Source organism: Salvelinus fontinalis, unplaced genomic scaffold, assembly GCF_029448725.1.
Source record: "Salvelinus fontinalis isolate EN_2023a unplaced genomic scaffold, ASM2944872v1 scaffold_0193, whole genome shotgun sequence".
Classification (NCBI taxonomy): domain Eukaryota; kingdom Metazoa; phylum Chordata; class Actinopteri; order Salmoniformes; family Salmonidae; genus Salvelinus; species Salvelinus fontinalis.
The window spans coordinates 169,833-186,158 of NW_026600402.1; the positions used below are offsets into that span (position 1 = coordinate 169,833).

A 16,326-nucleotide genomic window follows, 5' to 3' on the forward strand; every position below is an offset into this window, starting at 1 on the left:
CTGTGAGGATCTATCAGTTACTCTTGAACTGTGCATTTCACTGTGAGGATCTATCAGTTACTCTTGAACTGTGCATTTCACTGTGAGGATCTATCAGTTACTCTTGAACTGTGCATTTCACTGTGAGGATCTATCAGTTACTCTTGAACTGTGCATTTCACTGTGAGGATCTATCAGTTACTCTTGAACTGTGCATTTCACTGTGAGGATCTATCAGTTACTCTTGAACTGTGCATTTCACTGTGAGGATCTATCAGTTACTCTTGAACTGTGCATTTCACTGTGAGGATCTATCAGTTACTCTTGAACTGTGCATTTCACTGTGAGGATCTATCAGTCACTCTTGAACTGTGCATTTCACTGTGAGGATCTATCAGTCACGCTTGAACTGTACATTTCACTGTGAGGATCTATCAGTCACGCTTGAACTGTACATTTCACTGTGAGGATCTATCAGTCACGCTTGAACTGTGCATTTCACTGTGAGGATCTATCAGTCACGCTTGAACTGTGCATTTCACTGTGAGGATCTATCAGTCACGCTTGAACTGTGCATTTCACTGTGAGGATCTATCAGTCACGCTTGAACTGTACATTTCACTGTGAGGATCTATCAGTCACGCTTGAACTGTACATTTCACTGTGAGGATCTATCAGTCACGCTTGAACTGTGCATTTCACTGTGAGGATCTATCAGTCACGCTTGAACTGTACATTTCACTGTGAGGATCTATCAGTCACGCTTGAACTGTACATTTCACTGTGAGGATCTATCAGTCACGCTTGAACTGTGCATTTCACTGTGAGGATCTATCAGTCACGCTTGAACTGTGCATTTCACTGTGAGGATCTATCAGTCACGCTTGAACTGTGCATTTCACTGTGAGGATCTATCAGTCACGCTTGAACTGTGCATTTCACTGTGAGGATCTATCAGTCACGCTTGAACTGTACATTTCACTGTGAGGATCTATCAGTCACGCTTGAACTGTACATTTCACTGTGAGGATCTATCAGTCACGCTTGAACTGTGCATTTCACTGTGAGGATCTATCAGTCACGCTTGAACTGTACATTTCACTGTGAGGATCTATCAGTCACGCTTGAACTGTACATTTCACTGTGAGGATCTATCAGTCACGCTTGAACTGTGCATTTCACTGTGAGGATCTATCAGTCACGCTTGAACTGTGCATTTCACTGTGAGGATCTATCAGTCACGCTTGAACTGTACATTTCACTGTGAGGATCTATCAGTCACGCTTGAACTGTACATTTCACTGTGAGGATCTATCAGTCACGCTTGAACTGTGCATTTCACTGTGAGGATCTATCAGTCACGCTTGAACTGTGCATTTCACTGTGAGGATCTATCAGTCACGCTTGAACTGTGCATTTCACTGTGAGGATCTATCAGTTACTCTTGAACTGTACATTTCACTGTGAGGATCTATCAGTCACGCTTGAACTGTGCATTTCACTGTGAGGATCTATCAGTCACGCTTGAACTGTGCATTTCACTGTGAGGATCTATCAGTCACGCTTGAACTGTGCATTTCACTGTGAGGATCTATCAGTCACGCTTGAACTGTGCATTTCACTGTGAGGATCTATCAGTCACGCTTGAACTGTGCATTTCACTGTGAGGATCTATCAGTCACGCTTGAACTGTACATTTCACTGTGAGGATCTATCAGTCACGCTTGAACTGTACATTTCACTGTGAGGATCTATCAGTCACGCTTGAACTGTGCATTTCACTGTGAGGATCTATCAGTCACGCTTGAACTGTGCATTTCACTGTGAGGATCTATCAGTCACGCTTGAACTGTGCATTTCACTGTGAGGATCTATCAGTCACGCTTGAACTGTACATTTCACTGTGAGGATCTATCAGTCACGCTTGAACTGTACATTTCACTGTGAGGATCTATCAGTCACGCTTGAACTGTGCATTTCACTGTGAGGATCTATCAGTCACGCTTGAACTGTACATTTCACTGTGAGGATCTATCAGTCACGCTTGACTGTACATTTCACTGTGAGGATCTATCAGTCACGCTTGAACTGTACATTTCACTGTGAGGATCTATCAGTCACGCTTGAACTGTGCATTTCACTGTGAGGATCTATCAGTCACGCTTGAACTGTACATTTCACTGTGAGGATCTATCAGTCACGCTTGAACTGTACATTTCACTGTGAGGATCTATCAGTCACGCTTGAACTGTGCATTTCACTGTGAGGATCTATCAGTCACGCTTGAACTGTGCATTTCACTGTGAGGATCTATCAGTCACGCTTGAACTGTACATTTCACTGTGAGGATCTATCAGTCACGCTTGAACTGTACATTTCACTGTGAGGATCTATCAGTCACGCTTGAACTGTACATTTCACTGTGAGGATCTATCAGTCACGCTTGAACTGTGCATTTCACTGTGAGGATCTATCAGTCACGCTTGAACTGTACATTTCACTGTGAGGATCTATCAGTCACGCTTGAACTGTACATTTCACTGTGAGGATCTATCAGTCACGCTTGAACTGTGCATTTCACTGTGAGGATCTATCAGTCACGCTTGAACTGTACATTTCACTGTGAGGATCTATCAGTCACGCTTGAACTGTACATTTCACTGTGAGGATCTATCAGTCACGCTTGAACTGTACATTTCACTGTGAGGATCTATCAGTCACGCTTGAACTGTGCATTTCACTGTGAGGATCTATCAGTCACGCTTGAACTGTACATTTCACTGTGAGGATCTATCAGTCACGCTTGAACTGTACATTTCACTGTGAGGATCTATCAGTCACGCTTGAACTGTACATTTCACTGTGAGGATCTATCAGTCACGCTTGAACTGTGCATTTCACTGTGAGGATCTATCAGTCACGCTTGAACTGTACATTTCACTGTGAGGATCTATCAGTCACGCTTGAACTGTACATTTCACTGTGAGGATCTATCAGTCACGCTTGAACTGTGCATTTCACTGTGAGGATCTATCAGTCACGCTTGAACTGTGCATTTCACTGTGAGGATCTATCAGTCACGCTTGAACTGTACATTTCACTGTGAGGATCTATCAGTCACGCTTGAACTGTGCATTTCACTGTGAGGATCTATCAGTCACGCTTGAACTGTGCATTTCACTGTGAGGATCTATCAGTCACGCTTGAACTGTGCATTTCACTGTGAGGATCTATCAGTCACGCTTGAACTGTACATTTCACTGTGAGGATTTATCAGTCACGCTTGAACTGTGCATTTCACTGTGAGGATCTATCAGTCACGCTTGAACTGTGCATTTCACTGTGAGGATCTATCAGTCACGCTTGAACTGTACATTTCACTGTGAGGATCTATCAGTCACGCTTGAACTGTGCATTTCACTGTGAGGATCTATCAGTCACGCTTGAACTGTACATTTCACTGTGAGGATCTATCAGTCACGCTTGAACTGTGCATTTCACTGTGAGGATCTATCAGTCACGCTTGAACTGTACATTTCACTGTGAGGATCTATCAGTCACGCTTGAACTGTGCATTTCACTGTGAGGATCTATCAGTCACGCTTGAACTGTACATTTCACTGTGAGGATCTATCAGTCATGCTTGAACTGTACATTTCACTGTGAGGATCTATCAGTTACTCTTGAACTGTACATTTCACTGTGAGGATCTATCAGTCACGCTTGGAGATGTTTGATGGCAGGGCAGTGTCAGTGAAGAAGCATCAGGGTTAGGTGAAGTCACTAACCCCTGCCGTGCTGAAGAGTCCTTGGAGGTTGATTGGTCCACACTATTTCAGGGAAGATCCAAATTCTGTTGTACATGACACCGTCCAAATAGTCTATGAGCGACAAATTCACGCAAACCTTTTAAACAGAAAAATAATGGAAGCAGGCCAATATTGTATAACTTTGATAGCATAAGATTCTCTGTAAAAACAATTCCAGCAATATTTTAAGGAATAATAAACTTAATTTGTATAAAAATAGATTACTTTAGATATTCTTAGATATTTATATACAAAAGAGTGACACAATTAAAATAGTTCAGCCAAATGTCCATGTCTTCCACTTGTTTGACAAATTAGGTAGTTATTGGTCTCTTACTGGCAGTTGAAACCAGTCCTAGAGAGAGAGAGAGAGAGACTAATTCTTAGTCATTCGTGAATGATATTCTGAGAGAGAGAGAAAGAGAGAGACAGACTAACTTTTTAGTCATTGTGCGAATGATATACTGAGAGAGAGAGAGAGAGACTAACTTCTTAGTCATTGTGTGAATGATATACTGAGAGAGACTAACTTCTTAGTCATTGTGTGAATGATATACTGAGAGAGACTAACTTCTTAGTCATTGTGTGAATGATATACTGAGAGAGAGACTAACTTCTTAGTCATTGTGTGAATGATATACTGAGAGAGAGACCAACTCCTTAGTCATTGTGTGAATGATATACTGAGAGAGACTAACTTCTTAGTCATTGTGTGAATGATATACTGAGAGAGAGAGAGAGAGAGAGAAACTAACTTCTTAGTCATTGTGTGAATGATATACTGAGAGAGAGAGAGACTAACTTCTTAGTCAGTGTGTGAATGATATACTGAGAGAGAGAGAGAGAGAGAGAGACTAACTTCTTAGTCATTGTGTGAATGATATAACGTGTCATGATTTGAGGGCAGCAGTACTCAAGCATCTTAAACTGTTTCCCTCAGATCTCAATAGGGGTGCATTAGTCCCAGCCAATTCCACATATGGGGCATTGAAAAGAACATACCATTTGAGAAATGCTCAAAGCAAAACCAAACCTTGGCCATCCGAAGTGCTTGGATAGGAATGAAGGATGTTTTCTAATGACTCAATAAATCATTTAGCATTCAATCTAGCTGAAGACGTGGAAAGGAATGTTAATGGCTCTTACCAGAGCTCTCAATCCTTGGCTTTATAATACTGCAGCTCAATGTCCTTAATGCTGCGGCATGCCCTGTGGAACATGTTACAGTCCCTTCAGATAGTATTCACACCCCTTTACTTTTTCCACATTTTGTTGTGTTACAGCCTGAATTTAAATGGATTAAATTGAGATTTTGTGTCACTGGTCTACACAAAATACCCCATAATGTCAAAGTGGAATTATGTTTTTTACAAATTAATAAAAAATAAAAAGCTAAAATGTCTTGAGTCTATAAGTATGAAACCCCTTTGTTATGGCAAGCCTAAATACGTTCAGGAGTAAAAATGTGCTTACCAAGTCACATAATAAGTTGCATGGACTCTATGATTAATAATCATGTTTAACATGATTTTTTAATAACTACCTCATCTCTGTACCCCACACATACAATTAACTGTAAGGTCCCTCAGACGAGCAGGGAATGTCGAACACAGATTCAACCACAATGACCAGGGATGTTTTCCAATGCCTCATAAAGAGGGGAACCTACTGTACTGGTAGATGGGTTAACAACAAAAAAAGCAGACAGTGAATATACACTGCTCAAAAAAATTAAGGGAACACTTAAACAACACAATGTAACTCCAAGTCAATCACACTTCTGTGAAATCAAACTGTCCACTTAGGAAGCAATACTGATTGACAATAAATTGCACATGCTGTTGTGCAAATGGAATTGACAAAAAGTGGAAATTATAGGCAATTAGCAACACACCCCCCAAAACAGGAGTGATTCTGCAGGTGGTGACCACAGACCACTTCTCAGTTCCTATGCTTCCTGGCTGATGTTTTGGTCACTTTTGAATGCTGGCGGTGCTCTCACTCTAGTGGTAGCCTGAGACGGAGTCTACAAGCCACACAAGTGGCTCAGGTAGTGCAGTTCATCCAGGATGGCACATCAATGCGAACTGTGGCAAAAAGGTTTGCTGTGTCTGTCAGCGTAGTGTCCAGAGCATGCAGGCGCTACCAGGAGACAGGCCAGTACATCAGGAGACGTGGAGGAGGCCGTAGGAGGGCAACAACCCAGCAGCAGGACCGCTACCTCCGCCTTAGTGCAAGGAGGTGCACTGCCAGAGCCCTGCAAAATGACCTCAAGCAGGCCACAAATGTGCATGTGTCAGCATATGGTCTCACGAGGGGTCTGAGGAATTCATCTCGGTACCTATTGGCAGTCAGGCTAACTCTGGCGAGCACATGGAGGGCTGTGCGGCCCCACAAAGAAATGCCACCCCACACCATGACTGACCCATCGCCAAACCGGTCATGCTGGAGGATGTTGCAGGCAACAGAACGTTCTCCACGGCGTCTCCAGACTCTGTCACGTCTGTCACATGTGCTCATGTGCTCAGTGTGAACCTGCTTTCATCTGTGAAGAGCGCAGGGCGCCAGTGGCGAATTTTCCAATCTTGGTGTTCTCTGGCAAATGCCAAACGTCCTGCACGGTGTTGGGCTGTAAGCACAACCCCCACCTGTGGATGTCGCGCCCTCATACCACCCTCATGGAGTCTGTTTCTGACCGTTTGAGCAGACACATGCACATTTGTGGCCTGCTGGAGGTCATTTTGCAGGGCACTGGCAGTGCACCTCCTTGCACAAAGGCGGAGGTAGCGGTCCTGCTGCTGGGTTGTTGCCCTCCTACGGCCTCCTCCACGTCTCCTGATGTACTGGCCTGTCTCCTGGTAGCGCCTGCATGCTCTGGACACTACGCTGACAGACACAGCAAACCTTTTTGCCACAGTTCGCATTGATGTGCCATCCTGGATGAACTGCACTACCTGAGCCACTTGTGTGGCTTGTAGACTCCGTCTCATGCTACCACTAGAGTGAGAGCACCGCCAGCATTCAAAAGTGGCCAAAATATCAGCCAGGAAGCATAGGAACTGAGAAGTGGTCTGTGGTCACCACCTGCAAAATCACTCCTGTTTTGGGGGGTGTCTTGCTAATTGCCTATAATTTCCACCTTTTGTCTATTTCATTTGCACAACAGCATGTGAAATTTATTGTCAATCAGTATTGCTTCCTAAGTGGACAGTTTGATTTCCCAGAAGTGTGATTGACTTGGAGTTACATTGTGTTGTTTAAGTGTTCCCTTTATTTTTTTGAGCAGTGTACCTTTGACTATGGTGAAATTATTAATTACACTTTGGATGATGTATCAATACACCCAGTCACTATAAAGATACAAGCATCCTTTCTAATTCAGTTGCGGAGAGGAAGGAAACCGCTCAGGGATTTCACCATGAGGCCAATGTTGACCTTAAAACAGTTACAGAGTTGAATAGCTGTGATAGGAGAAAACCGAGGATGGATCAACAACATTGTACTTACCCCACAATACTAACCTAAATTACAAAGTGAAAAGAAGGAAACCTGTACAGAATATTGCCTTAATGCAAACAAGATGAATGTTTTTGAATATTTTAATTAAAACTGCAAAAAATGTGGCAAAGAAATAAACTTTATGTTCTGAATACAAAGCGATGTCCTGGAGTTTTTAATCAAAAAATTAAGGAATAGTGCTAAGCACAGGCAAAATCCTAGAAGAAAACCTGGTTCAGTCTGCTTTCCAACAGACACTGAGAGACAAATTCACCTTTCAGTAGAACAATAACCTAAAGCACAAGGCCAAATAAACACTGGAGTTTATGTTAACAAGATGACATGGACTGTTCCTGAGTGGTCTAGATCGGCTTGAAAATCCATGGCAAGACTTGAAACAACCAACTTGACAGAGCTTGAATTTTTTCAAGAATAATGTGGAAATATTGTACAATTAGATATTTCTGTATTTCATTTCCTCAACACGTTCACTTTGTCTTTATGGGGTATTGTGAGTAGATGGGTCAGAAAACAAATCTATATAATCCATTTGAATTGAGGCTGTAACACAACACAATGGGTTAGGTTTTAGTGAAGACTAGTCAATGGAATTGTGAGGGTGAGGTAGCATGTGATCATTGTGTAAATATAGGCTACTTCAGTTCAAACAGAACAGACAGTTGCTGCAGTTTTATATTAATAAATGAATCAACAATACATTAATTTAAATTCATGAATTCATCTGAACATGTGGAAAGACATCAGATCACTAGGACTGAACGTAGCAATAAACGTTAGCCTATTTATAGATTTTGATTTCCAGAGAACGTTTGAGTAAAAATCAATATGACACTGAGTTGGAGTTGAGTATAAGTTGCAGATGATCATCTTGAGCCAAAACCATGAGTTCATTGCCTGACGATATCTGTCACTGTTGACTGCACCATCGCCATGTCTGACTGTTTGTGTTGTGGTTGTTGCCTAGCAATAGTGCCGCCCTGATTAATGTAAAAAGCCTTCAAAGGACTACACTGTCTTATCAGTTTTCTGTTTTTACCATCATGACATTTAAGGATAATATTAAATATAATTTTTTACCTCTGGTTTTCAATTATGTTGGCACTGTGGAGAAGGGCTCGGAGTCTCTGAGAAATGAAAAAAATATTCAATTAGACGTCTATGTAGGAATTAGAGTGGGATTGGTTAGCAGGGTTAATCCCCACATGTGGAGGCAGATGTAAACTAGTTGTCTCTGACAGCTTAGTTGGGCACTACAATTGTTTGTTCAGTGTGTGTTCCCTCTTACCTTCTTCTCACTGAATAATGTTGTGATGAGGAGAAGTCCGCCGCACACGGCTGCAATGATAAAGGCTGTCTGGTAGTAGGTGCTCGAATCGTAATGACCAGTTTTCCCATTCTGGAATTTCTTCTCTGAGCCTTCACTGGGCCTTTCTGAAATAGGAGCGTCATCCACATCTGTCTTCTCTGACAGGATATCTGAGGGATGATGGCATGGTATTTAAATGGCATGGTATTTAAGATTATTCTACATGGTGAAATGGTATTACACAGCAACATGCATTACTTTATTGTTTCCTTAAAATTAATTAAAACAAGCATAATTTGGTAGTACCACATACTTACCAATACTTTCTTTAAAGGATCAGGTAAATATCAGGTACATACCAGAGAAAACAGCCAAATCTCTATGCAAGTGAATGTGTGTATTTTGAATCAGGAGGAGGACACATAAAGTAGTTCAAACAGGGTGCTATGCTACAGTATTTACCTGTGCTCAAGACTTCCTCATAGTATGTCCTAGTATGTTTTGACTCAGTCTTCCTGATTTGGCCCAGGACCTTTGTAGTGATGTGTAGTTTGTCTGGCTCCTCCTCTGTCATCTTCCAATGTGGAGATGCTTCAGTCGTAGTGCTCCCAATCGGATGCTTCCAGTCATGTGAATATCTCTCTGTGCTTGGGTATGTTTTCGTAGTGTCCTCTAGTTGAGGGGTCTCTGTTGAAACTCCATCCTGGGATATTCCATAGTTCCTGGCGTCCAGTGACCTCTTGGCCAACACAAAGGCAGTGCTCTCATCACTACTGAGGGTGATGCCCATCACCTTGTACAAGAAAGGGACAGGTGTGACCAGCTTGACCCCAGGGACAATAAAGAGATCGTGTGGTGAACCTGCTGCTCCTCTCCCTGCTGGTTTGTCTGCAGAAGCCTCCATCGCCCTTTCAGTCTGGGGGTAGTAAAAACCCTTGTCCTTGGAGCCAACAGTCTCCATGAGAACTAGGCTGGGAGGGGAAGACATTAAAGGGTGGTCTGTGGCAGAAGGGGGGTTCGAGCCTGTTTTATAGAGTGCAGAGTCTGACTCAGTTCCAGTGGGTGGAGGTAGACGAGAATCCCAGTGTAACTCCCCCTCTCTGCCCTCTCCAAGTGAATGTCCATCGGGGACAGTCACCTGCAGCTCCCTAAGGGAGGGGGGTCCTACAGTACCAGGACTCCCTAGGAACACCCCAGGGTCAGCGCTGTGGGTACCCAATGGTGGGTGAGGCCTGGGTTACATGGTTGGGGGACTGGGAGAGGGTGGGCTGTGGGGGACTGCTCCATACACTGTGGGAGACCAGGGAGACATCAGGGGCCACCGGACCCACTGTTGGACATGCACACTGGTGTTCCGGTTCAGGTTCAGCTAGGGGCAGATGAGAGGAAGATGTAAGGGATTTGGTTTTCATAAAATATTTTGCAGGTTTTACTACATAATTTCTTCCATCCGAGCCAAATGTCCTCATCTGCTTGCATGCTCCTCCCCTATATCAAGGTGTTTTGGTACTCCCTTTTGACCTACGCTTTTCAACACACTAACTATTACTATACCACAGGTCAGTATAATCAACCAATCTAACTATCTATCCTGCTCTCTATCCACCATTCATAGCGACAATAGTGGTAGGTGGATTGTTTGTCCAGATCTGCAATAGGCTAACTAGCCATCGTACCACACATAAAAGCCTTCAAAGCTGCATATATTTTCTATATGAATCCACATTAACAAATAGGAATAGCTGATAGGCAGCGGAGAAGCCAGGTGCATCACTGCGCATGAAAGAACAGTGAAGACATGAGACACACAGCTCGAAAAGCTCCCCTATATATCTTGTTTAGGGACAATACAATTATCGTACCTAGACTAGCCTACAACACCACAATGCAAGGAATAATTGCATTATTGTTTTCAAATGAGTACAAAATTCTACTCTAGGCTGCGGTGAAAACATAATTTGAATAACAGTGCAGAAGCTGTGTGAATTGAATGTTTAATTCCATTTGGATTGGTTGTGAGTCTACTCTCCACAGTTTATACAGTCTAGAAAGGCACAGTAGCAGGCCAGTCTGGCTGTATTTCTACTTCTGATACTGAGATGGGGTGTCTGTTGCAGATCATCATTCTCCCAAGCCATCCTATAATAGGGACAGGGGAATATCTAGTCAGTTGTACAACTGAATTCCTTCAACTGAAATGTGTCTTCCGCATTTAACCCAACCGCTCTGAATCAGAGAGGTGCGGGGGGGGGGGGGGGGGGGGGGGGGGGCTGCCTTAATCAAAATCCACATCTTTGGCACCCAGGGGCATAACGACAGATTTCTACCTTTTCAACCCGGTGATTCGATCCAGCAACCTTTCGGTTACTGGCCCAACACTCCAACCACTAGGCTACCTGCCATGGCCAGATATGCTCCCCGCAGGCCCATTTATTCAGGACATTTATTGGACTCCTCTCCAATCTGAGCAGCTCACGCACCTAGAACCTAACACTTCAATATAGCCTAAATGTGTGTAATTTAACTTTTAAAATGTTTTGGCTTTTATATGTGGCATAAACACAGCCAGTCACAATGTTTTAATCTGATTAGGCTTCTTCAAAAGTCTCCTGTAAGCATACACACATTCGTCCCAAATATAATTCCAGCATCCTCAAAGTAAAATACATGTCGGATAAAAAATGTCACAACATCATGGGAAAGCATACAATCCACAGATGAAATAAATGATGATGAACTTCACAGGGTGGTGAAAGTGCACGTGATGAGCTTGATGCTCTTTTCAATAAATATGGAGGGTCTTATTCTGGTGACATGATGATTGACTCTTGGCTGCCATTTGACAGATAAAAATAATCTCACAGTTTAGTCCATAATAATCTCATTGTGTAGGCTATGCCAGCACCGTATCTCTGAGCTATTGGCTAGAGCACACATGCCAGTACCAGAGTGGGTACATTCACTATACTGTACCCATTCAAAAAAAATTGGGACAAAACCATCAGTAGGCCTAGAGTTCAAAATGAGATGGAAACCCATTTAACTTGTATTTTGTATTCGTTGCATGGCAATTGAACTGCAGAAGGTATTTGTATGTGCACTACATATTTACTGAAGCACAGACTTTTATCCACAACAAGTTAATTTGATGGACACAAAACACTGATGGAAAATGCACATATTGTTCTTATGCAGATTTGAGAATATTTGCATGACACTCTGTGGTCAACTGGATGGTAACCTAGCTACAGACACCCTTATCAACACAGTTGATCAACTGGATGGTAACCTAGCTACAGACACCCTTATCAACACAGTTGATCAACTGGATGGTAACCTAGCTACAGACACCCTAATCAACACAGTTGCAGTTCTGACATACGCTATTATGTTTGTTTAAAAATAATAATTGCATACACCTGCGACCCAAACTGGCCATTGTTTTATTAGAAAGACTCTTGTATAAACGGAGTTATGGTAATGTGGCTGTATTGTCTCTCATGAGTTTCACAAAATTTTGCAAAACAGACCAGTTCGTAGCTGGATTCTTCCACGACTGTGTACACCTTCTCCAAAACATGGAAATTGTTCAGTTCTCAAGTTCTGTGATTTGGAAGAGGTTCCTTTGTTCTCCTGTGAACTTTACTCCCTCTCTACTCTGGCCATGAGGAGAGAACTCCTCTAGGAATTTATGACCTGCCTAACAGAGCCTGGGTGTAGGGGGAAGAGAGAGAGGTGGTGAGAGAGAGAGGGGGATGGTGCTCGCTGTACCCAAAGAGGGCCACGTCATGACGACATACACTTAGTATTACTTTCTTTGCTAGAGTATACATTTCTCCCTAAGACATTTTTGGTCTCACCATGAACAGGAAGGTGGCGAGGCGGTCCTTCTTGTGGGCAAATTTTGTCATCAAACTTTGTCATCAAAGTCTGCCATTCTCTGGATTGATGGTGCTTTCAAGACAACTGGGAACTCGAAGAAAGAAAAAAACAAGGTTGAATCATGACATCAGTGATCTTCATGTCAGAGCTCTAGAAAGAGGCCCGAGTTCCCGACTTGGAATTTTGAGTTCTTTGACCGTTCTAAATGCATTTTCCCAGTCGGAGCTTGTTTTTTCCCAGTTGTCTTGATCTCACTGAAGTCTGAGATTTCCCAGTTCCGAGTTTCCAGATATTTTGAACGCGACAGAAGTCATGCTGGATTGACAGAATGGCCAATGTATTCAGCCTTTTCTGGCCCATGGAGTTGCATTTGAATGTTTATCCTTTAAAGCTTGGAAAAGAGACCCTTAAACCAAGACTTGGACCACTCCACTGAATATCAGGCTATTGATTGCTTTGCAACGCTTGCAGTTAGCCACTGATTCCTTCCAAACCACTCACTGTTGACTTTGCGATTTCCGACTTGTTGTGTAATGTTTGTGGCCGATGAGCACCGATACATTTTATCTATAATGTCTCTTCATATGACAAGAATTGAAAAGGATTTGCCAGTGGATTGCAGATTGTGATTCATGATGTTGACTGATTGTTTAGCTTGCTAGCTAAGATTTTGAAAGTATGATGTTGACATGATCAGTCCAATCAAAGCTACGATAGAAATAATGTGATTTGACATCATTTTACCTGTGGCCAATGACCTTGAGCCTTCTTGGATCGACACTTCTAATATAAATCTCTGGCAGCACCCAAGGGACTTGAATTGTTTTGCTCTCCCTGTAGATTTTGCAGTGACGTAGTGTCCCCATGACTGACAGAACACTGAGCCAATCACAGGGCAACTAGAGAACATTACCAACACCTACGCTCTGTATTTTCCGCTGGCTGCCCCACCACCACAGAAAGCACTGAGCTGGGCTGAAACACCTGCATTTTGGAGCTGCATAACTCAAAAAAGAAAAAAAGAGACAATGTTTGTAGGTGGCTTTATTAACTGAATTTTTTATGTATTTATTACATTGTTTGCAAACTGATATGCCTAAAAAAGCATGAGCTTGCGCACACCCAGAGACAATTATTTAGTGTAAAGGTACTGACTGACGGTGAATCAACTTTAAGCTATAAACCAAAGAGTGTCGCACACTCCGTATGTATAACCTCCCAGTAATTTACTGGGTGAAAAAACACCAATGTTTCGGAATCACTGTGCCTTCTTCAGGGTAATGCCATGAATGCTTGAACCAGGTTATGTAGACAAACAGTGCAATTAGTGACAAAAGTGAGGGGTGTGTCATAATTGCTAGGTTGATCAGAATGAATTGAGCTAAACTGTTAAAAAACCCATAGCATATTGGATATATGCCATTAACATTAGCATAACATTAGCATCAACATACAATATTGTTTCAGTTATTTTTACCTATGTATTTAAATATTTTCGATTTCATTTAAAATGTTGTTACATGTAATATTTTGGTTAAACCATAATAATAATAAGCATCATCAACAGTGGGAACATAGTAGGGGCACTATGATAAGATGTAGAAAGAATACATTCATTTACAAGACCTGTTCACAGAAAATATAATTGGTCATAAGAAGGGCCTGAGATCAAAGTCAATATTCAGACCACTAGGGGTCAACGTTTTTAAAAAGGATATCCAGTAAACCTCCCTCTGTAGTAGTAGGATCTCCATGTTACCTCCTCTCCTTGGTAGAGCAACATGCTCAATGCCTCTACATCTGAGGGAGGAGATGGGATGGTTAGTGTTGGATTTTGGGTCAACTTTGAACATTGCTAAACTACAGGACTGTTATGCTTTGTCTGGAACATGTTCCGGGATTCCTCCGATGGCATTGAGGAGTACAACACCCCAGTCACTGGCTTCATCAATAAGTGCATCGAGGACGTCGACCACACAGTGACTGTGCGTGCATACGCCAACCAGAAGCCATGGATTACAGGCAACATTCGCACCGAGCTAAAGGGTAAAGCTGTCGCTTTCAAGGTGCGGGACTCTAACCCGGACGCTTATAAGAAATCCCGCTATGCCCTCTGACGAACCATCAAACAGGCAAAGCGTCAATACAGGGCTAAGATTGAATAGTACTACACCGACTCTGACACTCATTTTATGTGGCAGGGCTTGCAAACTATTACAGACTACAAAGGGAACCACAGCCACGAGCTGCCTAGTGACACGAGCCTACCAGACGAGCTAAATCACTTCTATGCTCGCTTCGAGGCAAGCAACATTGAGACATCATGCATGAGATCTTCAGCTGTTCCGGACGACTGTGGGATCACGCTGTCCGTAGCCGAAGTGAGTAAGACCTTTAAACAGGTCAACATTCACAAGACTGCGGGGCCAGACGGATTACCAGGACGTGTGCTCCGGGCATGTGTTGACCAACTGGCAGGTGTCTTCACTGACATTTTCAACATGCCCCTGTTTGAATCAGTAATACCAACATGTTTCAAGCAGACCATCATGGTCCCTGTGCCTAAGAACACAAAGGCAACCTGCCTAAATGACTACAGACCCGTAGCACTCACGTCCGTAGCCATGAAGTGCTTTCAAAGGCTGGTAATGCCTCACATCAACAGCATTATCCCAGAAACCCTAGACCCACTACAATTTGCATACCGCCCTAACAGATCCACAAATGATGCAATCTCTATTGCACTCCACACTGCCCTTTCCCACATGGACAAAAGGAACACCTACGTGAGAATGAACACACCATAGTACCCTCAAAGCTCATCACTAAGCTAAGGATCCTGGGACTAAACACCTCCCTCTGCAGCTGGATCCTGGACTTCCTGACGGGCCGCCCCCAGGTGGTGAGGGTAGGTAGCAACACATCTGCAACGCTGATCCTCAAAACTGGAGCCCCTCAGGGGTGCGTGCTCAGTCTCCTCTGTACTTCCTGTTCACCCACGACGGCATGGCCAGGCACGACTTCAGCACCACCATTAAGTTTGCAGACGACACAACCTGATCACCGACAACGATGAGAAAGCCTATATGGAGGAGGTCAGAGACCTGACTGTGTGGTGCCAGAATAACAACCTATCCCTCAACGTAACCAAGACTAAGGTGATGATTGTGGACTACAGGAAAAGGAGGACCGAGCATGCCCCCATTCTCATCGACGGGGCTGTAGTGGAACAGGTTGAGGGCTTCAAGTTCCTTGGTGTCTACATCACCAACAAACTAGAATGTTGCAAACACACCAAGACAGTTGTCAAGAGGGCACGACAAAGCCTATTCCCCCTCAGGAAACTAAAAAGATTTGGCATGGGTCCTCAGATCCTCAAAAGGTTCTACAGCTGCAGCATTGAGAGCATCCTGACTGGTTGCATCACTGCCTGGAATGGCAACTACTCGGCCTCCGACCGCAGTGTGGTAGTGTGTACGGCCCAATACATCACTGGTTGTAAACTGGGGCTAAACTGCCTGCCATCCAGGACCTCTACACCAGGTGGTGTCAGAAGAAGGCCCTAAAAATTGTCAAAGACCCCAGCCTCCCCAATCATAGACTGTTCTCTCTACTACCACATGGCAGGTGGTACTGGAGTACCAAGTCTAGGACAAAAAGGCTTCTCAACAGTTTTTACCCCCAAGCCATAAGGCTCCTGAACAGGTAATCAAATGGCTGCCTGGACTATTTGCATTGTGCCCCCCCCCCCCCCCCCCCCCCCCAACCAACCCTTCTTTTACATTGCTGCTACTCTCTGTTTATCATATATGCATAGTCACTTTAATTATA

The 16,326-nt window shown here is 43.3% G+C and overlaps 1 protein-coding gene across 1 annotated transcript in view; it reads right to left on the reverse strand.

Moving 5' to 3' along the window:
- Positions 1-3,615: 3,615 nt before the first annotated feature.
- The window catches only part of csf1a (colony stimulating factor 1a (macrophage)), a 31,921-nt gene continuing 19,210 nt past the window's right edge, over positions 3,616-16,326 (reverse strand). The window contains 5 exon segments of the mRNA XM_055912626.1: positions 3,616-4,997; positions 8,385-8,431; positions 8,593-8,783; positions 9,076-9,851; positions 9,853-9,982. Coding sequence (XP_055768601.1) covers positions 4,943-4,997; positions 8,385-8,431; positions 8,593-8,783; positions 9,076-9,851; positions 9,853-9,982 — 1,199 coding nt within the window. The 3' untranslated portion in view covers positions 3,616-4,942.